This window comes from Callorhinchus milii, unplaced genomic scaffold (assembly GCF_018977255.1).
Source record: "Callorhinchus milii isolate IMCB2004 unplaced genomic scaffold, IMCB_Cmil_1.0 Scaffold18, whole genome shotgun sequence".
NCBI lineage: Eukaryota > Metazoa > Chordata > Chondrichthyes > Chimaeriformes > Callorhinchidae > Callorhinchus > Callorhinchus milii.
The window spans coordinates 469289-496342 of record NW_024704759.1 but is presented as its reverse complement, the minus strand read 5'-3'; the positions used below and the strand labels follow the sequence as shown (position 1 = coordinate 496342).

General features: G+C 46.7%; 1 protein-coding gene, 1 non-coding gene and 1 pseudogene across 2 annotated transcripts; 1 reads left to right on the top strand and 2 right to left on the bottom strand.

Moving 5' to 3' along the window:
* Nucleotides 1-3250: 3250 nt before the first annotated feature.
* LOC103190541 (large neutral amino acids transporter small subunit 1-like) lies at nt 3251-22411 on the bottom strand. The gene is made up of 9 exons (XM_042341920.1): nt 21886-22411; nt 20164-20289; nt 7314-7419; nt 6913-6957; nt 6324-6447; nt 5533-5636; nt 4643-4739; nt 4153-4302; nt 3251-3492 (listed from the first exon to the last, which is right to left on the bottom strand). Exons 1-9 carry the CDS (start codon nt 22409-22411, stop codon nt 3253-3255), a joined length of 1518 nt encoding a protein of 505 aa, XP_042197854.1. The 3' UTR covers nt 3251-3252.
* Nucleotides 3644-3717, top strand: trnaa-cgc. The gene has a single exon. It is a non-coding gene; the product is annotated as a tRNA-Ala (tRNA).
* On the bottom strand, nt 20649-20752 carry LOC121850402 (annotated as a pseudogene).
* Nucleotides 22412-27054: the final 4643 nt, after the last annotated feature.

The window sequence follows — 27054 nt, the reverse complement described above, 5'->3', positions numbered from 1 at the left end:
ATCACCTTGTGTTCAGAAAATAACCCGATGCGAATGATTGTTCGCTGGCCAGTATAATTTCGCCTGAATTTTTTTAATTAAAAAAACACACAGAAAGGATAAGCTATTCGCTCACATGGCTGCTAGACAGCGGAAATACAGTTATTGTACAATAATTGACACTAAGAGTATGTTTCACATTTCTTGCGTAAAATAAAACCACAAAAAAAATGTAATTTGTACAAATTTTCTTAATAAAATCATTTGGATTGCCGTGGGATTTATATATTGATTTTTTTCTGTGGTAGATGGGAAAATCCTTGGTCTGAGAATCCCATTTATTTTCTGGATCCTGAGTAACCGCTGGAAAGAGAAGATTGATTGACTTATTGATATTCCAAACATACTTAACTCTGGTGCAGAAGCGTTCAAATCCATCACCAAATTGTTTGGATGTGGCTGTTTATTCATTTTAGTCGTGTAGCTCAGTGGTTACAGCCCTCGCCTCGCAAGCCAGATGACCTGGGTCCAATTCCTGGGCAGAGCAAAACGTTGGGCAAGTTTCCTTACTCCAAACGCCTCTGTTTACCAGCAGTAATTAGGAACCCAGTTGTTAGTTGATTGAGAATCGCTTTTCCGGGGGTAATAATCCCTTCAAAAAATAAATGAAAAATAATAATAATTTGGTCACTTCAATCCATGACTGTGGGACACCGCTGTGCGCTGTTGGCTGCCGGGTTCCGTCCACAAAATAAACAGTCAATGGAAGCTGAACTCAGCAGCTTTGGATTCGGGGCAGTAATGAGATATTTAGTAGTGAGTTACTTATCTGAGTTGGATAAATTCCCTGTCCACTCACTCGGTGGCACTACATGGCATGTCCCAGACCTCACACACCTTCCCTTGAGATTCCTACTGAAGACAGGGACAGGGCCTCATGGATTTTAGTGCTGGAAGCAATTTAGTCACTGAATCAATGCTCACAGCAGTCTGTAAAGCAAGAGAAGGGCTGGTTTGTGTGAGTTGTACTATTCTGTAGCGCCACATAGTGTCTTTACTGGGAACCAGCACAGTATTCAACACCGTTCAAACTTTCTGGTTAAACTTCCTAGATGTAAACAGTGACATTGATCTTATAGACTGGAGCTTTGCTTCATTCCCAGCCACTGGCTGTGGTATTTCTTGTGACGTTTCACCCACAAAATATGCAGTCATTTCACTTTACAGTGTATCCTGTGAAGCCCTTTGAAATGTCTCGAAGACGTGATAAGGCGCTGTATCAAATGCAAGGATTGTTATTATTATGAACAAATCAAAATCACAAAATTTAAGATTTCAGTCACAGAAACTGTAAAAGTACATTTTAATTTCAAGAGAAAAAAGAAAATGTTTAATTTCTGTTGTTTGGGAAGAAAGTAGAACGAGGAACAGCGATTGGGGGTCAGGATATAATAATAACAATAATCCTTGCATTTGATATAGCGCTTTTCACGTCGGGAGGACGTCCCAAAGCGCTTCACAGAACACACTGTAAAGTGAATTGACTGTATATTTGTGGGCGAACGCGGCAGCCAATTGCGCACAGCAGCGTCCCACAAACAGTCGTAGATTGAAAATGACCAATTTATTATTGTTTTTGGTTTTGGAGGGATTATTATTAGGCGCGAGTATTATTATCAGGAGCGAGTGACCAAATGGGACATTTGGGTATGTTTATGTGACCTTGCTTGTGGCTGTAAACAAACCAAAATCTTTCAACAAACACCTTTTCATAAAAGTTTCCCTGTAATAAAAGGCAAGGCCATACTGGCAATGAAAGAGCAATATGTACACATGGAGTACTATATACCTGTACATCTCCCAGCAAATATGTGGTGCATTTGTAATTTGTGTAACATACATGTACCCACTAATGCTTTGTTTACTCTAGCGTGTGTCCCGCTCCTTGGGACATCCTCCCGATGTGAAAAGCGCTCCATAAATAATTTTGTTATTGTTGTGTGTTCTCAGTAGGAATGGGGAACTCACACCACAAACCCAAATAGATATTGTTCACTTAACAACAACAACAAATGACAGTTACACGTTGCCTTTCACATTAGGAGGACGTCCCAAGATGCTGGACGGTCAGGGATCCGCACCTGAGCTGGTGGTTGGGATCAGGAGGGGTGGAGGGCAGGGAGGGGAGGGGTGAGGGTGGGGAGGGAGGGGAGGGGTAAGAGGGCGGGGAGGGGGGAGGGGGAGGTGGTGGGTGGGGAGGGAGGGGAGGGATAGGAGGGCAGCTGAAGGTTCAGTCAAAGACTAACAAATGGGCCAAAATTATGTGTTTTTTTTTGCTCTAACATTTTCCAAGTTCCTCACACGTTGCTTATTGTGACCTTATCAGGGGATCCTCAGCACAATTCTCAGTTGTAAATCACACAGAATTAGTTGAAAGATCCAGGTTTGTTACAAGAGCAAAAATACCAGCCTCTACAGAATAAATTATAACAATAATAATAATAATCCTTGCATTTGATATTGCGCTTTTCATGTCTTCTAGACGTCTCAAAGCCTTTATAGAATAGACTGTAAAGTGAGTTGACTGTATATTTGTGGGCGAAACGCGGCAGCCAATCGTGCACAGCAGCGTCCCACAAACAGTCGTAGATTGAAGTGTTTTTTTTCTTGAGGGATTATTATCAGGGGTGTGGAGTAAGGAAACTTGCCCAAAGTTTCGCCCTGCTGGGAATTGAACCCAGGTCTCTTGCTTGCGAAGCGAGTGCTCTAACCACTGAGCTACAGGACTCCACGAAATTAGATAGATTTCTGTTAGGAAATAAAATCTCAGGATATAATATATAGTTTGGGACATGATAAGATGGTGGAAGGTGAACTGGATGGACCTTGTTCTTCTTTCGCCAGCAAATTGTTGTTCTGATGTTCTTACAGACCAACACAATGGAAATCCACAAGGAAACTTCAAGCTTTAACCTCCAGCTGGTTTGGGGTGTGATGATGATGATGGTGGTGGTGATGATGATGGTGATGGTGATTGCAAGTTAGTTGAAGTTCTAAAAATTCTTGTTTTTTTCCTCAGTAACACAGAACATCAACTTCTGACAAAAGGAATTAAACTTGTCTACAGGAAGAAGGGAAATGACATTATCACCATCAGCTGGGCAGACTAGACCAGACAAACTGCTGGGGCAAAATAATCTCAAACAAATAGAAAGGGCCCTGGACTGCAAGATTGCAACTGAGTGAGGAGAGCGAGGGCTGCTCTCAGGAGGGTTAGGACACAAAGCCAAAGAGCCTTGAAGAAGTTTGAGAGATTCTTTTAGAAAATGGCAACTCACCCATCGCACGTGTGAACCTCAATGGTTTCTTCCACTTATAATTCATGAAGTAAAAGGGGAGACCAGTGAGAACCACTGTCCCTCCAATCAGACACTGCATAGGCGCTGCCCAGAATGACACCACGATCATGAAGAGACATCCCAGCATGAAAACCACTGGGACAAAGGCCACGATCTGATAACACAAGCAATAGTTGGTGTTTTACACTCATTTATTTGATGAAAAATCTGTTCACTGTGGTTAAGAATCTGCTGAGTCAATATTTGTAATTGTTGCAGTATTTTACAGAAAGAAATGAACCAAGTTAAAACATAATATGATAAGGAGTCCTGTAGCTCAGTGGTTAGAGCACTCGCCTCGCAAGCGAGAGGACCTGGGTTCGATTCCCAAGCAGGGCAAAACGTTGGGCCGGTTTCCTTACTCCAGACACCTGTTTACCAACAATGAGTAGGAACCCGGTTGTTGGTTGATTATTGGATCACTTTTCCGGGGGTAATAACCCCTTCAAAAAATAACCCCTTAAAAAAATAATAATTTGATCACTCAATCCACGACTGTGTGTAGGAGACTGCTGTGCCCAATTGGCTGCCACGTTTGTACACAAAGTACAGTCAATTCACTTTACAGTATATCCTGTGAAGTGCTTTGAGACGTCCCAAAGACATGATAAGGCACTGTATCAAATGCCAGGATTATTATTATTATTATTGTTATTATGTTATTACTGTGAAGCACAATTTGAGTAGAACTATCCCAGCAAACTGAACACTTCCTTGACCAACTGATCCATTTGGGAAATTATGGACAACATTAGTTTGTTTATAGAAGTTTTACCTTTATGGGCCTTTTTAAGTCTGGTTTCTTCCATCGCAGCCAAAGCATGCCAGTGATCACCATGCCAACAGACAGCCAGTTAAAGAAACCAAAAAGGTTTATTACGGAGAATATGTCGTTTGAGAAGGAATACAGCATAGAAATGGCACACTGTCAATACAAAATCAACATATGGAACATCATCAGGAACAGCTGATCTGGAGAAACTAAACCAAACTAGTCTTACATCTGGGTGACAAGGAACAGGGAATCCGCCCCCTCAGCTCCTGTTAACCCCGCAAGCTAGAGCTCTAATTAACGGGGAGGGTGGTCCTAGCTGGTGGACAAGCAGTGGGAAAGCCGCCAGACAGCAAAATCAATGCAAGCTATGTGGGTTTAGCTGGTTAGACTCCAGCAGTTTCCCCAACACACACTTTCTGGGCTCCGCCCAAGCCTTGGCCTCCCCTCATCCCCCCCCCCCCCCCCTCTGAGGAACCTTCCTTCAACTTACTGTGAAGACGAGCGATGGGACCGGGGTGAAGAAGTGGGTGTGGACCATCCCCAGGACACCTGGGAGTTGGCCCCTGCAGCCTCCCACATAAAACAGCCTGTCACACAGAATATATCAATCACAACATAATTAGAATCATTCCTTTGTGGTCTGCAAATCTATCACTAGACTGTACAGTGAGCACAATGTGTTTGTGGAACATTGGCTGCTGTGTTCACCTATAATCACTACATTGTACAATAAATCCTGTGCACTGCTTTGAGGTGTCCTCCCCATATGAAAGAAGCTTTATTAAATGCACGTAAATATTGTCATGAATGCACATTCACTATATAATGTGTATATTCACCCACAAAATACTATACAGTCAATTCACTCTACAGTATATTCTGTGAAGTGCTTTGAGAAGTCTTAACGACGTGACAAGGTGAGATATCAAATGCCAGGATTATTATTCCATATTGTACAATATGGAAATATATACAAATGCATAGGTGTGTATAGGCACATGCACACACACAGGGCAATGTGTACTGACGAGCTGATCTGAGCTGGGAGTGGAGAGGTCCCATTAACTTCACTGTTTTGAGGAGAGCAAAGGAGAGAGCAATCATCCAAGGTTCTCACTGCTGACTGGTGTTCAGCAGCTTATAGGAAGGTTGCGTATCTGTTGACATTGCACCAGATGCTCCCCATGGTCTTATGAACTGACAATACTCACTGTTTGGGCTAACGTTTGAGTTCAGGTGGGATGTGAAAGTCACAATATAAATGCAAGGTGTTGAAGTTGCTGTTGTAACACAAGGAGAGACTAATGTTGTCCAGAGCTCATAAAATGGCAGTGCTTTCAGGAGAGAGGAGTTTACAAAGTAAATGTGAATATGACCTACCGTGCGGAGGTGAAGAGAGACCCATTCACAGCTCCAAAACAGGACAAACTAACACAGAGTGAGAGGAGCCAGCCAGCCTTGCCGAGGTGATGGTGACCAAATGCCTGAGAAAATACACAGGATGTGACTGGAAATCCAATCAGGACTGTGCCGGGATCACACCCCAATAAACCTGTCTCCAGATCGCAAACATATCTCCTTCTGAATCATTACTGCCCACGTGACAGCAGTGGCCTGGCTCACACACTCAGCACACAGTTAGCCAGTTATGTTTAATGATATTGGATAATCTAATACATTATGAGTTTTATCAGGTGATCATGATTATCATTTGCATCTTATGATGTTCTGCCCTTGAGTTTAGAAGGTTGAGGGTGATCTGATTGAGGTTTTTAAGTGCAGTCCTGTAGTTCAGTGGTTAGAGCACTCGCCTTGCAAATGAGAGGACCTGGGTTTGATTCCCAGGCAGGGAAAAATGTTGCACAAGTTTCCTTACTCCACACACCTCTGTTTACCTCGCAGTAAGTAGAAACCTGGTTCTTAGTTGATTGGCGGATCACTTTTCCTGAGTAATAATCCCTTAAAAAAATGGTCACTCAATCACAACTGTTTGTGGGACGCTGCTGTGCGCAATTGGCTGCCACATTTCGCCCACAAAATATACAGTCATTTCACTTTACAGTATATTCTGTGAAGCGCTTTGAGACGTCTTGAAGATGTGATAAAGCGCTGTATCAAATGCAAGGATTATTATTATTATAAATCAAAATGGCCACCGTGCCAGATTTTACCACAACAGCAGCATCAGACTGAGCCATTTCCTCTGGTGAGAGTGTGGTGAAGTAGGCAAGATTTGTCAACAGGTAAACTCCCAGCACTGTGGGCAGTGAGATCACGATGGCCAAAGGCAAGTTTCTGCAAAACAAAACTCGAGTTGTATCATCACTTTCATTGAGCTGGAGACTGATATTATAGCAACAACAACAACTTGCATTTACACAAAGCCCCACACACAGAGGGCAGCGTCCCAGAGCTTGACAGTGGCGGAGCACAATGCCGAGTCGGGGGGAGGGGGATGTGACTGTTGGCACAGTCAAAAAGGAAAATCTTCAGACGTGATCTAAAGATGGGGAAGGAGGGGGGCAAGGCGGAGAGATTGAGGAGGAGAGTTCCAGAGTTTCGGGGCATAGTGGCTGAAAGTGCAGCCACCGATGGTGGAACGGAGGGCATGAGGGACATGCAGGAGGCCAGAGCCAGTTGAGCGGAGGCAGTGGGTTGTGGGTTAGGGAGTAAGCAGGTCGGAAAGAGAGGGAGGTGCCAGGGGATGAAGGGATTTGAAATCGAGTGTGAGGAGCTTGAGAACACATCATCATGCTGAACCTTTTTGGATTAATGATCTCTTCAGTCACGTAGTTCAGATAATTCCTAAAAAAATACAATCGTGAAATAATTACAACACTAAACAAACATAACTACTCACAGACATCATCAGGAACTAGTTATTCTGTATTACCCAGTGCCAAACTAGTCAGTAAATTATAATGCTGATCGAAGATATAATCAGTCACTAGTTAAACCATTCACCACAAATTACTAGTTTAAACATCACAAAATAACTAATAAACTCATCACATTATTACCCACAATCAATCAGAAACTAGGTATTCACTAACTTCTGTAATTTATTGTTACCCACAAATGTTTTAGAAGTAGATGATAGAACCAGTTATACCCAAAACCTCCAAAATAACAAAACAAAAAATACTGCAAGAGAGACTTACCAGCCTCCATAGGCAAACAGCGAGCTGTAGAGAGCCAACACCATGTGGTTGACATCCAATTTACTCCCATGGAACATTTTACCTGGCTGCAAGTAGGGCACATCCCCTAGGGAGTGTCAGAAGAAAATGAACACAGATACTGTCTACTGAAAGGATTGAAGCCTTAAACCTCTTTCCATTAATCAGAAGTAGCGGGGATTAAATACAACCATCCCCTCGCTCAACCACCTGGTCAAGGCGGGCACTCCACCTCTCTGCTTGTCCTGGCTATTAGTGATGACACAGCGCAATGTTAATCAACATCTACTCGTGGAGCCAGGTCACCTCATCTGTACCCATTCGCCCACAAATACAGTCAATGCACTTTATAGTATATCCTGTGAAGCACTTTTAGACGTCTCCGCCCACCCCAGCCCACCATAGGCGGTCGGCCTTCAGCATCTCTGACCCCACCCTCTTGAACTCCATACCACATTCCCTTCTCCTTGCTCCCTCCCTTGCCTCCTTCAAGGCATGCCCCCAGACCCACCTCTTCAACTGTGCCTTTGGCCGCCCTCCTACCCTCTCTGTCCCTCCCAAACTTCCTGATCCTTCTCCCCACCCTGCTCGGGTCCTAATCCCTGACTATTCATCACCTTGGGACATCCTCCCGGAGTGAAAGGCGCTCTACAAACGTAATTTTGTATTGTATCGTATCTCAATGACATGATAAATTGCTACATCAAATACAAGGATTATTATTAATGAAACTTCTCATTGTTTGACTTGGCAACGAGATTTGGGCGCACTGCAGAACTGAGCCAAGTACAGTAGGAAGGGAATCCGGGCCTGATCTCAGTGCATGATCTCAGATCTCAGTGTGCCTATCTCAGTGCCTGATCTCAGATCTCAGTGCCTTATCTCAGTGTGCCTGATCTCAGTGCCTGATCTCTGATCTCAGTGTGCCTGATCTCAGTGCCTGATCTCAGATCTCAGTGTGCCTGATCTCAGTGCCTGATCTCTGATCTCAGTGCCTGATCTCAGTGCCTGATCTCTGATCTCAGTGCCTTATCTCAGTGTGCCTGATCTCAGTGTGCCTGATCTCAGTGCCTGATCTCAGTGCCTGATCTCTGATCTCAGTGTGCCTGATCTCAGTGCCTGATCTCTGATCTCAGTGCCTGATCTCTGATCTCAGTGTGCCTGATCTCAGTGCCTGATCTCTGATCTCAGTGTGCCTGATCTCAGTGCCTGATCTCTGATCTCAGTGCCTGATCTCAGTGCCTGATCTCAGTGTGCCTGATCTCAGTGTGGCTGATCTCTGATCTCAGTGCCTGATCTCTGATCTCAGTGTTCTTGATCTCTGATCTCAGTGTGCCTGATCTCAGGGTGGACCTGATCTCAGTGTGGGCCTCATCTTCACTGCCTGATCTCAGTGTGGGCCTGATATCAGTTCCTGATCTCAGTGTAGGCCTGATCTCAGTGCCTGATCTCAGTGGGCCTGATCTCAGTGTGGGCCTGATCTCAGTGGGCCTGATCTCAGTGTGGGCCTGATTTCAGTGTGGGCCTGATCTCAGTGTGCCTGATCTCAGTGCCTGATCTCAGTGTGAGCCTGATCTCAGTGCCTGATCTCAGTGTCCCTGATCTCTGATCTCAGTATCTCTGATCTCAGTGTGCCTGATCTCAATGTGCCTGATCTCTGATCTCAGTGTGCCTGATCTTTGATCTCAGTGTGCCTGATCTCAGTGCCTCATCTCACTGCCTGATCTCAGTGACTGATTTCTGATCTCAGTGTGCCTGATCTCAGTGTGCCTGATCTCTGATCTCAGTGTGCCTGATCTTTGATCTCAGTGTGCCTGATCTCTGATTTCAGTGTGCCTGATCTTTGATCTCAGTGTGCCTGATCTCAGTGTGCCTGATCTCTGATCTCAGTATCTCTGATCTCAGTGTGCCTGATCTCAGTGCCTGATCTCAGTGCCTGATCTCAGTGCCTGATCTCAGTGTGCCTGATCTCAGTGCCTGATCTCTGATCTCAGTGTGCCTGATCTCAGTGCCTGATCTCTGATCTCAGTGCCTGATCTCTGATCTCAGTGTGCCTGATCTCAGTGCCTGATCTCTGATCTCAGTGTGCCTGATCTCAGTGCCTGATCTCTGATCTCAGTGCCTGATCTCAGTGCCTGATCTCAGTGTGCCTGATCTCAGTGTGGCTGATCTCTGATCTCAGTGCCTGATCTCTGATCTCAGTGTTCTTGATCTCTGATCTCAGTGTGCCTGATCTCAGGGTGGACCTGATCTCAGTGTGGGCCTCATCTTCACTGCCTGATCTCAGTGTGGGCCTGATATCAGTTCCTGATCTCAGTGTAGGCCTGATCTCAGTGCCTGATCTCAGTGGGCCTGATCTCAGTGTGGGCCTGATCTCAGTGGGCCTGATCTCAGTGTGGGCCTGATTTCAGTGTGGGCCTGATCTCAGTGTGCCTGATCTCAGTGCCTGATCTCAGTGTGAGCCTGATCTCAGTGCCTGATCTCAGTGTCCCTGATCTCTGATCTCAGTATCTCTGATCTCAGTGTGCCTGATCTCAATGTGCCTGATCTCTGATCTCAGTGTGCCTGATCTTTGATCTCAGTGTGCCTGATCTCTGATTTCAGTGTGCCTGATCTCAGTGTGCCTGATCTCTGATCTCAGTATCTCTGATCTCAGTGTGCCTGATCTTTGATCTCAGTGTGCCTGATCGCAGTGTGCCTGATCTCAGTGCCTGATCTCAGTGTCCCTGATCTCAGTGTGCCTGATCTCAGTGTGCCTGATCTCAGTGTACCTGATCTCTGATCTCGGTTTGCCTGACCTCAGTGTGCCTGATCTCTGATCTCAGTGCCTGATCTTGGTGGGCCTGATCTCAGTGCCTGATCTCTGATCTCATTGTGCCTGATCTCAGTATGGGCCTGATCTCAATGTGCCTGATTTCAGTGTGAGCCTGATCTCAGTGTGCCTGATCTCAGTGCCTGATCTCGGTGTGAACCTGATCTCAGTGCCTGATCTCAGTGTCCCTGATCTCTGATCTCAGTATCTCTGATCTCAGTGTGCCTGATCTCAATGTGCCTGATTTCAGTGTGAGCCTGATCTCAGTGTGCCTGATCTCAGTGCCTGATCTCAGTGTGAGCCTGATCTCAGTGCCTGATCTCAGTGTCCCTGATCTCTGATCTCAGTATCTCTGATCTCAGTGTGCCTGATCTCAATGTGCCTGATCTCTGATCTCAATGTGCCTGATCTCTGATCTCAGTATCTCTGATCTCGTTGTGCCTGATCTCTGATCTCTGTGTGCCTGATCTCTGTGTGCCTGATCTCAGTGTGCCTGATCTCAGTGCCTGATCACTGATCTCAGTGTGCCTGATCACTGATCTCAGTGTGTCTGATCACTGATCTCAGTGCCTGATCTCTGTGTGCCTGATCTCAGTGCCTGATCTCAGTGCCTGATCTCTGTGCCTGATCTCAGTGCCCGATCTCTGATATCAGTGGGCTTGAGCTCTGATCTCAGTGGGCCTGATCTCAGTGTGGGCCTGATCTCAGTGTGGGCCTGATCTCAGTGTGCCTGATCTCAGTGCTTGATCTCTGATCTCAGTGTGCCTGATCTCAGTGCCTGATCTCTGATCTCAGTGTGCCTGATCTCAGTGCCTGATCTCTGAACTCAGTGTGCCTGATCTCAGTGCCTGATCTCTGATCTCAGTGCCTGATCTCAGTGCCTGATCTCAGTGTGCCTGATCTCAGTGTGGCTGATCTCTGATCTCAGTGCCTGATCTCTGATCTCAGTGTTCTTGATCTCTGATCTCAGTGTGCCTGATCTCAGGGTGGGCCTGATCTCAGTGTGGGCCTCACTCTTCACTGCCTGATCTCAGTGTGGGCCTGATATCAGTTCCTGATCTCAGTGTAGGCCTGATCTCAGTGTGCCTGATCTCAGTGCCTGATCTCAGTGGGCCTGATCTCAGTGTGGGCCTGATCTCAGTGGGTCTGATCTCAGTGTACCTGATCTCTGATCTCGGTTTGCCTGTCCTCAGTGTGCCTGATCTCTGATCTCAGTGCCTGATCTTGGTGGGCCTGATCTCAGTGCCTGATCTCTGATCTCAGTGTGCCTGATCTCAATGCCTGATCTCGGATCTCAGTGCGTGATCTCAGTGCCTGATCTCATTGTGCCTGATCTCAGTATGGGCCTGATCTCAATGTGCCTGATTTCAGTGTGAGCCTGATCTCTTTGTGCCTGATCTCGGTGTGCCTGATCTCAGTGCCTGATCTCAGTGTGCCTGATCTCAGTGTGAGCCTGATCTCAGTGTGCCTGATCTCTGATCTCAGAGCCTGATCTTGATGGGCCTGATCTCAGTGCCTGATCTCTGATCTCAGTGCCTGATCTTGGTGGGTCTGATCTCTGATCTCAGTGCCCGATCTTGGTGGGCCTGATCTCAGTGCCTGATCTCTGATCTTAGTGTGCCTGATCTCAGTGCCTGATCTCGGATCTCAGTGCGTGATCTCAGTGCCTGATCTCATTGTGCCTGATCTCAGTATGGGCCTGATCTCAATGTGCCTGATTTCAGTGTGAGCCTGATCTCAGTGTGCCTGATCTCAGTGCCTGATCTCGGTGTGAGCCTGATCTCAGTGTGCCTGATCTCAGTGTGAGCCTGATCTCAGTGCCTGATCTCAGTGTCCCTGATCTCTGATCTCAGTATCTCTGATCTCAGTGCCTGATCTCAATGTGCCTGATCTCGGATCTCAATGTGCCTGATCTCTGATCTCAGTATCTCTGATCTCGTTGTGCCTGATTTCTGATCTCAGTATCTCTGATCTCGTTGTGCCTGATCTCTGATCTCAGTATCTCTGATCTCAGTGTGCCTGATCTCAATGTGCCTGATCTCTGATCTCTGTGTGCCTGATCGCTGATCTCAGTGTGCCTGATCTCAATGTGCCTGATCTCTGATCTCGTTGTGCCTGATCTCTGATCTCAGTGTGCCTGATCTCAATGTGCCTGATCTCTGATCTCTGTGTGCCCGATCTCTGATCTCGGTGTGCCTGATCTCTGTTCTTGGTGTGCATGATCTCTGATCTCAGTGCGCCTGATCTCGGTGCCTGATTTCAGTGTGGGCCTGATCACAGTGCCTGATCTCAGTGTGGGCCTGATCTCAGTGTGCCTGATCTCAGTACCCGATCTCAGTGTGGGCCTGATCTCAGTGTGCCTGATCGCTGATCTCAGTGCCTGATCTCAGTGCCTGATCACTGATCTCAGTGCCTGATCTCTGTGTGCCTGATCGCTGATCTCAGTGCCTGATCTCTGTGTGCCTGATCTCAGTGCCTGATCTCAGTTGCCTGATCTCAGTGCCTGATCTCTGATCTCAATGTGCCTGATCTCAGTGCCCGATCTCTGATATCAGTGGGCTTGAGCTCTGATCTCAGTGTGCCTGATCTCAGTGGGCCTGATCTCAGTGTGGGCCTGATCTCAGTGTGCCTGATCTCAGTGCTTGATCTCTGATCTCAGTGTGCCTGATCTCAGTGCTTGATCTCTGATCTCAGTGTGCCTGATCTCAGTGGGCCTGATCTCAGTGTGGGCCTGATCTCAGTGCCTGATCTCTGATCTCAGTGCCTGATCTCAGTCAGTGCCTGATCTCTGATCTCAGTGTGCCTGATCTCAGTGCCTGATCTCTGATCTCAGTGTGCCTGATCTCAGTGTACCTGATCTCTGATCTCGGTTTGCCTGTCCTCAGTGTGCCTGATCTCTGATCTCAGTGCCTGATCTTGGTGGGCCTGATCTCAATGCCTGATCTCGGATCTCAGTGCGTGATCTCAGTGCCTGATCTCATTGTGCCTGATCTCAGTATGGGCCTGATCTCAATGTGCCTGATTTCAGTGTGAGCCTGATCTCTTTGTGCCTGATCTCGGTGTGCCTGATCTCAGTGCCTGATGTCAGTGTGGGCCTGATCTCAGTGCCTGATCTCAGTGTGGGCCTGATCGCAGTGCCTGATCTCAGTGTGAGCCTGATCTCAGTGTGCCTGATCTCAGTGTGAGCCTGATCTCAGTGTGCCTGATCTCTGATCTCAGAGCCTGATCTTGATGGGCCTGATCTCAGTGCCTGATCTCTGATCTCAGTGCCCGATCTTGGTGGGCCTGATCTCAGTGCCTGATCTCTGATCTTAGTGTGCCTGATCTCAGTGCCTGATCTCGGATCTCAGTGCGTGATCTCAGTGCCTGATCTCATTGTGCCTGATCTCTGATCTCAGTATCTCTGATCTCGTTGTGCCTGATTTCTGATCTCAGTATCTCTGATCTCGTTGTGCCTTATCTCTGATCTCAGTATCTCTGATCTCAATGTGCCTGATCTCTGATCTCTGTGTGCCTGATCTCTGATCTCAGTGTGCCTGATCTCAATGTGCCTGATCTCTGATCTCTGTGTGCCCGATCTCTGATCTCGGTGTGCCTGATCTCTGTTCTTGGTGTGCATGATCTCTGATCTCAGTGCGCCTGATCTCGGTGCCTGATTTCAGTGTGGGCCTGATCACAGTGCCTGATCTCAGTGTGGGCCTGATCTCAGTGTGTCTGATCTCAGTACCCGATCTCAGTGTGGGCCTGATCTCAGTGTGCCTGATCTCAGTGCCTCATCTCACTGCCTGATCTCAGTGACTGATTTCTGATCTCAGTGTGCCTGATCTCTGATCTCAGTGTGCCTGATCTTTGATCTCAGTGTGCCTGATCTCAGTGTGCCTGATCTCTGATCTCAGTATCTCTGATCTCAGTGTGCCTGATCTTTGATCTCAGTGTGCCTGATCGCAGTGTGCCTGATCTCAGTGCCTGATCTCAGTGTCCCTGATCTCAGTGTGCCTGATCTCAGTGTGCCTGATCTCAGTGTACCTGATCTCTGATCTCGGTTTGCCTGTCCTCAGTGTGCCTGATCTCTGATCTCAGTGCCTGATCTTGGTGGGCCTGATCTCAGTGCCTGATCTCTGATCTCAGTGTGCCTGATCTCAATGCCTGATCTCGGATCTCAGTGCGTGATCTCAGTGCCTGATCTCATTGTGCCTGATCTCAGTATGGGCCTGATCTCAATGTGCCTGAATTCAGTGTGAGCCTGATCTCAGTGTGCCTGACCTCGGTGTGCCTGATCTCAGTGCCTGATCTCAGTGTGGGCCTGATCTCAGTGCCTGATCTCAGTGTGGGCCTGATCTCAGTGCCTGATCTCTGTGTGCCTGACCTCTGTGTGCCTGATCTCAGTGCCTGATCTCTGTGTGCCTGATCTCAGTGCCTGATCTCTGATCTCTGTGTGCCCGATCTCTGATCTCGGTGTGCCTGATCTCCGTTCTTGGTGTGCATGATCTCTGATCTCAGTGCGCCTGATCTCGGTGCCTGATTTCAGTGTGGGCCTGATCACAGTGCCTGATCTCAGTGTGGGCCTGATCTCAGTGTGCCTGATCTCAGTACCCGATCTCAGTGTGGGCCTGATCTCAGTATGCCTGATCTCAGTGACTGATTTCTGATCTCAGTGTGCCTGATCTTTGATCTCAGTGTGCCTGATTTTTGATCTCAGTGTGCCTGATCGCAGTGACTGATTTCTGATCTCAGTGTGCCTGATCTTTGATCTCAGTGTGCCTGATCGCAGTGTGCCTGATCTCAGTGCCTGATCTCAGTGTCCCTGATCTCAGTGTCCCTGATCTCAGTGTCCCTGATCTCAGTGTGCCTGATTTCTGATCTCAGTGTGCCTGATCTTTGATCTCAGTGTGCCTGATCTTTGATCTCAGTGTGCCTGATCTTTGATCTCAGTGTGCCTGATCTTTGATCTCAGTGTGCCTGATCTCAGTGCCTGATCACTGATCTCAGTGCCTGATCTCTGTGTGCCTGATCTCAGTGCCTGATCTCAATCTGCCTGATCTCTGATCTCAATGTGCCTGATCTCTGATCTCAGTAACTCTGATCTCATTGTGCCTGATCTCTGATCTCAGTATCTCTGATCTCATTGTGCCTGATCTCTGATCTCAGTATCTCTGATCTCGTTGTGCCTGATCTCTGATCTTAGTGCCTGATCTCTGATCTCAATGTGCCTGATCTCTGATCTCAGTGTGTCTGATGTCAATGTGCCTGATCTCGGTGCCTGATTTCAGTGTGGGCCTGATCACAGTGTCGGATCTCAGTGGACCTGATCTCAGTACCCGATCTCAGTGTGGGCCTGATCTCAGTGCCTCATCTCAGTGCCTCATCTCAGTGACTGATTTCTGATCTCAGTGTGCCTGATCTCTGTTCTTGGTGTGCCCCATCTCAATGCCTGATCTTGGTGTGCTTGATCTCAGTGCCCGATCTGAGTGTGGGACTGATCCCAGTGTGGGCCTGATCTCAGTGTGGGCCTGATCTTCAGTGCCTGATCTCAGTGTGGGCCTGATCTTCAGTGCCTGATCTCAGTGCCTGATCTCAGTGCCTGATCTCAGTGACTGATTTCTGATCTCAGTGTGCCTGATCTTTGATCTCAATGTGCCTGATCTCTGATCTCAGTGTGCCTGATCTCAGTGCCTGATCACTGATCTCAGTGCCTGATCTCAGTGCCTGATCACTGATCTCAGTGCCTGATCTCAGTGCCTGATCTCAGTACCTGATCTCAATGCGCCTGATCTCTATGTGCCTGATCTCAGTGTGCCTGATCTCAGTGTGCCTGATCCCAGTGTGCCTGATCTCAGTGCCTGATCTCAATCTGCCTGATCTCTGATCTCAATGTGCCTGATCTCTGATCTCAGTATCTCTGATCTCAATCTGCCTGATCTCTGATCTCAATGTGCCTGATCTCTGTTCTCAGTATCTCTGATCTCATTGTGCCTGATCTCTGATCTCAGTATCTCTGATCTCGTTGTGCCTGATCTCTGATCTCAGTGCCTGATCTCTGATCTCAATGTGCCTGATCTCTGATCTCAGTGTGTCTGATGTCAATGTGCCTGATCTCGGTGCCTGATTTCAGTGTGGGCCTGATCACAGTGCCTGATCTCAGTGGACCTGATCTGAGTACCCGATCACAGTGTGGGCCTGATCTCAGTGCCTCATCTCAGTGCCTCATCTCAGTGACTGATTTCTGATCTCAGTGTGCCTGATCTCTGTTCTTGGTGTGCCCCATCTCAGTGCCTGATCTTGGTGTGCTTGATCTCAGTGCCTGATCTGAGTGTGGGACTGATCCCAGTGTGGGCCTGATCTCAGTGTGGGCCTGATCTTCAGTGCCTGATCTCAGTGCCTCATCTCAGTGCCTGATCTCAGTGACTGATTTCTGATCTCAGTGTGCCTGATCTCAGTGTGCCTGATCACTGATCTCAGTGTGCCTGATCTTTGATCTCAGTGCCTGATCTCAGTGTGCCTGATCTCAGTGCCTGATCACTGATCTCAGTGTGCCTGATCTCAGTGCCTGATCTCAGTGCCTGATCTCAGTGCCTGATCTCAGTGTGGGCCTGATCTCAGTGCCTGATCTCTGATCTCAGTGCCTGATCTCAATGTGCCTGATCTCTGATCTCTGTGTGCCTGATCTCTGATCTCAGTATCTCTGATCTTGTTGTGCCAGATCTCTGATCTCAGTATCTCTGATCTCGTTGTGCCTGATCTCTGATCTCAGTATCTCTGATCTCGTTATGCCTGATCTCTGATCTCAGTATCTCTGATCTCGTTGTGCCTGATCTCTGATCTCGTTGTGCCTGATCTCTGATCTCGTTGTGCCTGATCTCTGATCTCAATGTGCCTGATCTCTGATCTCAATGTGCCTGATCTCTGATCTCGGTGTGCCTGATCTCTGTTCTTGTTGTGCCTGATCTCTGATCTCTGTGTGCCTGATCTCTGATCTCAGTGTGCCTGATCTCTGTTCTTGGTGTGCCTGATCTCGGTGCCTGATTTCAGTGTGGGCCTGATCACAGTGTCGGATCTCAGTGGACCTGATCTCAGTACCCGATCTCAGTGTGGGCCTGATCTCAGTGCCTCATCTCAGTGCCTCATCTCAGTGACTGATTTCTGATCTCAGTGTGCCTGATCTCTGTTCTTGGTGTGCCCCATCTCAATGCCTGATCTTGGTGTGCTTGATCTCAGTGCCCGATCTGAGTGTGGGACTGATCCCAGTGTGGGCCTGATCTCAGTGTGGGCCTGATCTTCAGTGCCTGATCTCAGTGTGGGCCTGATCTTCAGTGCCTGATCTCAGTGCCTGATCTCAGTGCCTGATCTCAGTGACTGATTTCTGATCTCAGTGTGCCTGATCTTTGATCTCAATGTGCCTGATCTCTGATCTCAGTGTGCCTGATCTCAGTGCCTGATCACTGATCTCAGTGCCTGATCTCAGTGCCTGATCTCAGTACCTGATCTCAATGTGCCTGATCTCTATGTGCCTGATCTCAGTGTGCCTGATCTCAGTGTGCCTGATCCCAGTGTGCCTGATCTCAGTGCCTGATCTCAATCTGCCTGATCTCTGATCTCAATGTGCCTGATCTCTGATCTCAGTATCTCTGATCTCAATCTGCCTGATCTCTGATCTCAATGTGCCTGATCTCTGTTCTCAGTATCTCTGATCTCGTTGTGCCTGATCTCTGATCTCAGTATCTCTGATCTCGTTGTGCCTGATCTCTGATCTCAGTGCCTGATCTCTGATCTCAATGTGCCTGATCTCTGATCTCAGTGTGTCTGATGTCAATGTGCCTGATCTCGGTGCCTGATTTCAGTGTGGGCCTGATCACAGTGCCTGATCTCAGTGGACCTGATCTGAGTACCCGATCACAGTGTGGGCCTGATCTCAGTGCCTCATCTCAGTGCCTCATCTCAGTGACTGATTTCTGATCTCAGTGTGCCTGATCTCTGTTCTTGGTGTGTCCCATCTCAGTGCCTGATCTTGGTGTGCTTGATCTCAGTGCCTGATCTGAGTGTGGGACTGATCCCAGTGTGGGCCTGATCTCAGTGTGAGCCTGATCTTCAGTGCCTGATCTCAGTGCCTCATCTCAGTGCCTGATCTCAGTGACTGATTTCTGATCTCAGTGTGCCTGATCTCAGTGTGCCTGATCACTGATCTCAGTGTGCCTGATCTTTGATCTCAGTGCCTGATCTCAGTGTGCCTGATCTCAGTGCCTGATCACTGATCTCAGTGTGCCTGATCTCAGTGCCTGATCTCAGTGCCTGATCTCAGTGCCTGATCTCAGTGTGGGCCTGATCTCAGTGCCTGATCTCTGATCTCAGTGCCTGATCTCAATGTGCCTGATCTCTGATCTCTGTGTGCCTGATCTCTGATCTCAGTATCTCTGATCTTGTTGTGCCAGATCTCTGATCTCAGTATCTCTGATCTCGTTGTGCCTGATCTCTGATCTCAGTATCTCTGATCTCGTTATGCCTGATCTCTGATCTCAGTATCTCTGATCTCGTTGTGCCTGATCTCTGATCTCGTTGTGCCTGATCTCTGATCTCGTTGTGCCTGATCTCTGATCTCAATGTGCCTGATCTCTGATCTCAATGTGCCTGATCTCTGATCTCGGTGTGCCTGATCTCTGTTCTTGTTGTGCCTGATCTCTGATCTCTGTGTGCCTGATCTCTGATCTCAGTGTGCCTGATCTCTGTTCTTGGTGTGCCTGATCTCGGTGCCTGATTTCAGTGTGGGCCTGATCACAGTGCCTGATCTCAGTGGACCTGATCTCAGTACCCGATCTCAGTGTGGGCCTGATCTCAGTGCCTCATCTCAGTGCCTCATCTCAGTGACTGATTTCTGATCTCAGTGTGCCTGATCTCTGATCTCAGTATCTCTGATCTTGTTGTGCCAGATCTCTGATCTCAGTGTGGGCCTGATCTTCAGTGTCTGATCTCAGTGCCTGATCTCAGTGTGGGCCTGATCTCAGTGCCTGATCTCAGTGTGGGCCTGATCTCAGTGGGCCTGATCTAGGTGGACCTGATCTCAATGGGCCTGATCTCAGTGTGGGCCTGATCTCAGTGTGGGCCTGATCTCAGTGCCTGATCTCAGAGTGGGCCTGATCTCAGTGCCTGATCTCAGTGTGGGCCTGATCTCAGTGGGCCTGATCTCGGTGGACCTGATCTCAATGGGCCTGATCTCAGTGTGCCTGATCTCAGTGTGCCTGATCTCGGTGAGCCTGATCTCAGTGTGGGCCTGATCTCAGTGTGGGCCTGATCTCAGTGCCTGATCTCAGTGTGGGCCTGATCTCAGTGGGCCTGATCTCAGTGTGCCTGATCTCAGTGTGGGCCTGATCTCAGTGCCTGATCTCTGATCTCTGTGTGCCTGATCTCTGTTCTTGGTGTGCATGATCTCTGATCTCAGTGTGCCTGATCTCGGTGCCTGATTTCAGTTTGGGCCTGATCACAGTGCCTGATCTCAGTGGACCTGATCTCAGTACCCGATTTCAGTGTGGGCCTGATCTCAGTGCCTCATCTCAGTGCCTCATCTCAGTGACTGATTTCTGATCTCAGTGTGCCTGATCTCTGTTCTTGGTGTGCCCCATCTCGGTGCCTGATCTTGGTGTGCCCCATCTCATTGCCTGATCTTGGTGTGCTTGATCTCAGTGCCTGATCTGAGTGTGGGACTGATTCCAGTGTGGGCCTGATCTCAGTGTGGGCCTGATCTTCAGTGCCTGATCTCAGTGTGGGCCTGATCTTCAGTGCATGATCTCAGTGTGGGCCTGATCTCAGTGGGCCTGATCTCGGTGGACCTGATCTCAATGGGCCTGATCTCAGTGTGCCTGATCTCAGTGTGGGCCTGATCTCAGTGTGGGCCTGATCTCAGTGGGCCTGATCTCAGTGTGCCTGATCTCGGTGGGCCTGATCTCAGTGGGCCTGATCTCGGTGGGCCTGATCTTGGTGTGCCTGATCTCGGTGTGCCCGCTTGCTGTTGTAACATCATGAATGAGTTACCTTTGAAAATCTGTACAAATCCCATAATGATGATGATGGTGAGGGCCAGGAGTTTGGTTGCAGTGAAGAAATTCTGCAGCCTGGTGGCTGCTCTCACACTTCTACAGTTGATGAAGGTCAGAAACACTGAGGGCAAGAAACAAAGATCTCAATGACCAACAAAGGACCAACTCTACCCTGCCATTCCTGCTATTGCTGGGACAAGAAAGGGCCAGTGGACACATCTCTTGCCCCAGGGAATGCAGATGCTAATGTTACACCAATGTTTAACCCATAACATACAACCGTCCAAACATAAGACAAAATGCTTTAAACACAAACATACCCCATTTTCTTTTGAAAGAAACATAAATTCAAAATATAATTTAGGTACCAATAGAAACGTCCACAATTAGGTCATAAACAAAATGATTTTTGTGAGAAATTCAAACTATGAAGTGTATAACAAGAACAACAACAAATTAAATTTAAAAACACAACAAAAACGGAAGTCGCTGAAGGAAAATGGTCCCCAGATAAGGGACAAATCAGATATTAAATTGATAAGAACAGATACTACACACTTATATATGTACATATACATTTATATAACGTGCCTTTCACATCAGAAGGGCGTCTCAAGTCGCTGTATGATGCAGCAAAGGATTACAAAGTGGCAGGGTTCCCAGAATGTTTTAATTAGAGGAGCTGGCAATATGGTGCTGGTGAGAACACACGGTATTAATGTTAATAATAATAATCCTTGCATTTGGTATTGCGTATTATCATGTCTTCCAAACGTCTCAAAGTGCTTAAAGTGAATTGTAGGTTTTGTGGACGAAACACAGCAGCCAATTGCACACAGCAGTGTCCCACAGACAGTCGTGGATTTAGTGACCAAATTATTATTTATTTACTCATTTTGAGGGATTATTATCCCTGGAAAAGCGATCTGTCAATCGACTAACAACCAGGTTCCTACTTACTGCTGGTAAACAGAACCGTGTGGAGTAAGGAAACTTGCCCTACATTTCTCTCTGCCAGGGAATCGAACCCCGGTCCTTTCCCTTGCAAGGCGAGTGTTTTTATCTTTTGGAGTCTATAGGACTCCACACTTATTCCCAAAGACGAGAGGCTGGTCTTTCTCCACTCAACATTCTGAGCACATCTTAGTTAATTGGGGTAACTTTCTCATACCATGCCAAAATAAAACTCCTCAACAGTAACTGTGCAACACTATGTGATGATTACTCAACTGCATCTTGATAATACCTTTCTACAGAAGTGATCTGAATGCAGTAATATTTTTTAAATAATTTTTAATCCAAGTACAATGAATTAACATGTGTGGAGTCCTGTAGCTCAGTGGTTGGAGCACTCATCTCGTAAGTGAGTGGACCTGGGTTTGATTCACGGGCAGGGCAAAATGTTGGGCAAGTTTCCTTACTGCACACACCTCTATTTACAGCAGTAAGTAGGAACAGAGTTGTTAGTCGATGGATGGATCACTTTTCTGGAGGTAATAATCCCTTCAAAAATTAATAATAATAATTTGGTCACTCAATCCATGACTGTTTATGGGATGTCGCTGTGTGCAATTGGCTGTCACGTTTTGCCCACAAAATATACAGTCAATTCACTTTACAGTGTATCCTGTGAAGCACTTTGCAACGTCTCAAAGACATGATAAGGGCATTGTATCAAATGCGAGGATTATTATTATTATTAAGGTCAATAACTTACTCAAGCAGATGCAGGCTAGGAGCTTGGCAGCGCTGTCTGGGATGTCACTGCTGGGGAAGAAGGGCTTCAGAAGGTAACTGGCAAAGACCAAAGCAATGACATATTGTGAAGCCGGTCGGATTACCAACATCTCAATCCAAATTTGCAGAAATGCCGGTAGTTTACCATAAACCTCCAGGATATAAATATAGTCACCACCAGACCTGGAGATAGTGGTACCGAACTCTGCATAGCACAGAGCCCCGAGGGTGGAGAACAGACCAGAAACAGTCCAAACAATGAGGGAGAGAGCCACAGAGCCAGCTTCTCTTCCCACCTTCCTGGGGGTAATGAAGATCCCTGATCCAATGACACTGCCCACAATCAGCCCCACTGCATTCAGTAAGGTGATGGACCTTTTCAATTCCACCCCGTCTCCTGCTATTGTCATCTCTTCATAATCTGCTTGTTCTTCTGATCCAGGATCTTCTGAGCTCTCCATCTGCTCTTCTCTGCTTGAGTCCGTTAGTTCCATTGTTCCTGACATTTTATCGGCAGGTTTTATTTTTTGGGGCTTCGTTCGTTTCTAACATCTGCCCTCACTGTTCGCGGACTCTTCTGACTTCAGCACTTGATGCTCACACAGAGTTGGACAAACAGTCCTTGAGCACAGCTGTCTGCTACTGACGCATGTTTTGCATATCCCTGGTTTCATCTGATGTGGCAAAAGCAACATACACAACTGGACCATTATACACCAAGTCACACAGAGAGAATGGGATCTCTGTTACTCTCAGGAAATCAATGAGATATTTGCAGAAACCTGAATTTGTTACAGGCTAAGTAGTTAATTGCTGAAATCAGGTACACAACACTGTACAAGTTACACAACACTGTATAAGTTACACAACACTCCACATAATACACAACACTGTACAAGTTACACAACACTGTACAAGATACACAACACTGTACATAATACACAACACTGTACAAGTTACACAACACTGTACAAGTTACACAACACTGTACAAGATACACAACACTGTACAAGATACACAACACTGTACAAGTTACACAGCACTGTACAAGTTACACAACACTGTACAAGTTACACAACACTGTACATAATATCGCCTTGTTGAGTTGTGAGAAAAACATCAACAGGCAGTGAAGGTGTGACATCCCATGTGAAGGTGAAAGTGCAGTCATTAGTGCTGTGTAACATGCATTCATACATAGGAACATGAGGAGGCCATTCAGCTCTACAAGCCTGTTCTTCCATTCTGTAAGATCACGGCTGATCTGTACCTCAACTCCAATGACCCGCCTTTGCCCTGAATCCCTTGATATTCTGACCAGACAAACATCTCTCCACATCAGTCATAAGAACATAAGAATTAGGAGCAGGAGTAGGCCATTCAGCCCTTCGTGCCTGCTCTGCCATTCAATAAGATCATGGCTGATCTTCTCACCTAACTCTGATTACCTGCCCTATCCCCATATCCCCTAATCCCTCTATTTTTAAAGAATCTATCAGTCTCAGCCTTGAAAATGTTCAAGGACTGAGCATCTACAGCCTTCTGGGGTAGTGAATTCCATAAGTTCACTACCCTCTGAGTGAAGCAATGTTTCCTCAACTCTGTTCTAAAAGGCTGACCCTTAATTTTCAGACTGTGACCCCTGGTTATAGATTCTCCTCCCGGGGGAAACAGACCCTCAGTGTCTACTTTATCAGCCCTTTAAGAATCTTATAACTTTCAATAAGATCTCCCCCAATTCTTCTGTACTCTAGAGAATACAGCCCCAGTTTATTCAGCCTATCCTCATAGGTCAGTCCCCTCATCCCAGGCACTAACCGAGTGAATCTACGCTACACCCCCTCGAGGGCAAGTATGTCCTTTTTTAAATAAGGAGACCAAAACTGCACACAATACTCTTGGTGCGGTCTCACCAAAGCCCTACACAGTTGCAGCAAGACTTCCCTACTCTTATATTCTAAACCTTTCGAAATGAACGCTAACATGCCGTTCGCCTTCTTAGTTGCTGCTGCACCTGCAAACTAACTTTTTGGGACTGGTGTACAAGGACACCCAAATCCCTTTGAATACTAACACTATCTAACTTCTCCCCTTCCAGAAAATAATCTGTTCTTTTATTCTTGCTACCGAGGTGAATAATTTCACACTTGCTAACATTGAATTCCATCTGCCACCTACTTGCCCACTCCCCTCACCTATCTATATCTTGTTGCAATCTTTTTGCATCATCCTGAGAGCTCACTCTGCTACCGAGTTTAGTATCATCCGCGAATTTAGACACATTACATTCAATGTCCTCGTCCAGATCATTGATGTAAATGGTAAATAGCTGAGGCCGAGGCACTGATCCTTGTGGCACTCCACTAGTTACATCCTGCCAATTCGAGAATGATCCGTTTATCACTACTCTCTGCTTTCTACCCGATAGCCACTCTCCTATCCATGTTAATATTTTCCCATTAATCCCGTGGGCCTTGATCTTGAGTAACAGCCTTTTGTGTGGCACCTTGTCAAATGCCTTCCTAAAATCCAAATATACCACATCTACTGGTTCCCCCTTATCCAACCTGCTGGATACATCCTCAAAAAATTCTAAAAGGTTAGTCAAGCATGACTTCCCTTTTTTAAAGCCATGTTGACTCTGCCTAATCTTTTTATGGTCTTCCAGGTATCCCATAACTACGTCTTTTATTAAGGACTCAAGAATTTTCCCTACAACTGACGTCAAACTAACTGGTCTATAGTTTTCCCTATTTTCTCTCCCACCCTTCTTAAATAGTGGAGTTACGTTTGCAATCTTCCAATCAATGGGAACTTTTCCAGTATCCACAGACTTTTGGAAGATTATAGACATGCCATCCACTATCTCAGTAGCCACCTCCTTTAAAACTCTCGGATGCAGGCCATCCGGTCCAGGGGATTTATCGGTTTTAAGACCCGACAATTTACCTAGAACCATCTCTTTACTAATGTTAATCTCCCTAAGTTGCTCGCTAACATTGTCTTCTTGGTCCTCTATTTTTGGTATGTTTCCAGTGTCTTCTACGGTGAAGACTGTAGAAAAATACTTGTTTAATGACTCTGCCATGTCTTTGTCCCCTATTATAATTCCTCCGGTCTCTGCCTGTAATGGACCCACATTCACCCTCGCTAGCCTTTTCCTCTTTATATATTTGTAAAAACTCTTGGAGTCTGTTTTTATGTTCTTTGCTAGTTTGCCCTCGTAATCTATTTTCTCCCTCTTGATCAATTTTTTGGTCCTCCTCTGTTGTTCCCTAAAGTTCTCCCAATCCTCGGGTTTACTACTCATCTTCGCTGTTTTATAGGCTTTTTCTTTTGATTTGATACTTTCCCTAACTGCTCTAGTTAGCCATGGCTGCACCACCTTTCCCGTGGCATTCTTATTCCTCAAAGGAATATGTGCTCGTTGGGAATTTTGCACTATCTCCTTGAATGTCTGCCATTGCTGGTCTACCGTCAAATCTTTAAGTTTAGTCTCCCAGTTTATTCTGGCTAAATCCTCTCTCATACCAGCAAAGTTGGCTCGATTTAAATTGAAGACTTTTGCTTCAGACTTAACTACTTCCCTCTCTAACTTAACGCTAAATTCCATCATATTATGATCGCTTTGCCCGAGAGGAGCCTTAAGTTCCAGTTTGCTGATCAGCCCTGTTTCATTACACAAAACAAGGTCTAATATGGCTTGTTCCCTGGTCGGCTCCTCAGCATATTGATCTAGAAAATTATCTCTAATACATTCTATAAACTCCTCTTCTATGTTACCTTTCCCAATTTGGTTGTCCCAGTCTATGTGCAGGTTAAAATCACCCACAATTAGTGTCTTTCCTTTGCTACATGCTCCACTAATCTCTTGATTTATACCTTGAGCGATACTTTGACCACTGTTTGGGGGTCTATAAACTACTCCCACTATAGTTTTCTGCCCCTTGAAGTTACGTATCTCTACCCATACTGACTCTACATCTTGCTTTTCAGATTTAAAATCTTTCCTCTCTACTGTTTTTATCCCATCCTTTATTAGCAGGGCCACTCCCCCTCCTCGTTTACCACATCGCCTATCTTTCCTATATACCACGTAGCCGGGAATATTCAGTTCCCATCCCTGATCACCCTGTAACCATGTCTCGGTGATGGCTACTAGATCATACCGGTTTGTCTCTATTTGTGCAACTAATTCATCTATCTTGTTACGAATGCTTCGTGCATTCAGATATAGCGCCTTTAATTCTGACTTCCGGCTATTAACCCTATTCACCAGCACTCTATCACTGTACTTCCTTTCCCGGCTTGACACACTTTGCTCTTCTCCCTTGTTAATCTGCTCTCTTGCTTTTGTTGATCTCAAGTTTAACTGTGGTGGACTATACTTTACTATGTTTTTACCTCCCCCCCCCCCCCCTTAGTAGTTTAAAGCCCTTTCTACCTCCCTATTTATTCGCGTAGCCAGGACATTTGTCCCAGTCCTATTTAGGTGGAGTCCATTCCTTTGGAAAAGCTCCCATCTTCCCCAATACTCGTGCCAGTGGCCCATGAATTGGAATTCCTGCTCTCCGCACCACTCTTTTAGCCCGGCATTCAGATCTATGATCTTCTTTTGCCTGTACCAATTAGCTCCTGGCTCAGGTAACAGTCCCGATATCATCACTTTGGAAGTTCTATTCCTTAGTTTAATTCCCAATTCCCGGAACTCGCTCCTTAACTCATCCCTGCTGGTCCTACCAATGTCATTGGTCCCTATGTGTACCATTACGATTGGATCCTCTCCCTCATGCCTCAAATTTATCTCCAGCCCGGCGGTGACATCCTTCACCCTGGCCCCAGGAAGACAACAGTGTCTTCTCGTCTCCCTGCTACGGCTACAGAAAACTATCAGTCCTCCCGACTGTCTCATCCCCAATAAGAATTACATTTTTAACCTCCTGCACAGGGGTGTTGGGGTCAGTTTGCCCGTCTTCCTCGCAGATTTCCTTGTCCACACAGGTTGCCAATATTTCATACCTGTCAGACAGGATTCTTTAGCCCCTCTCTTTCGGGAACGCTTGCCTGCCCGCCTGACTGTCACCCAGTCATGTCCGTCGCTGCTACATTCTTCTTCCTTGGGACTCAGGGGAGTGTCTGGCTCCAGGAT

What these genes read in the sequence shown, in the direction of transcription:
- LOC103190541 (XM_042341920.1), bottom strand. Translation starts at nt 22,411, where the DNA reads ATGTCAGGAACAATGGAACTAACGGACTCAAGCAGAGAAGAGCAGATG. An exon ending in CCTAGCCTGCATCTGCTTGA is followed by an intron (nt 20,290 to 21,885) that starts GTAAGTTATTGA and finishes TCTTGCCCTCAG; the next exon opens with TGTTTCTGACCTTCATCAAC. An exon ending in ACTTAAAAAGGCCCATAAAG is followed by an intron (nt 3,493 to 4,152) that starts GTAAAACTTCTA and finishes TTGTGTTATCAG; the next exon opens with ATCGTGGCCTTTGTCCCAGT.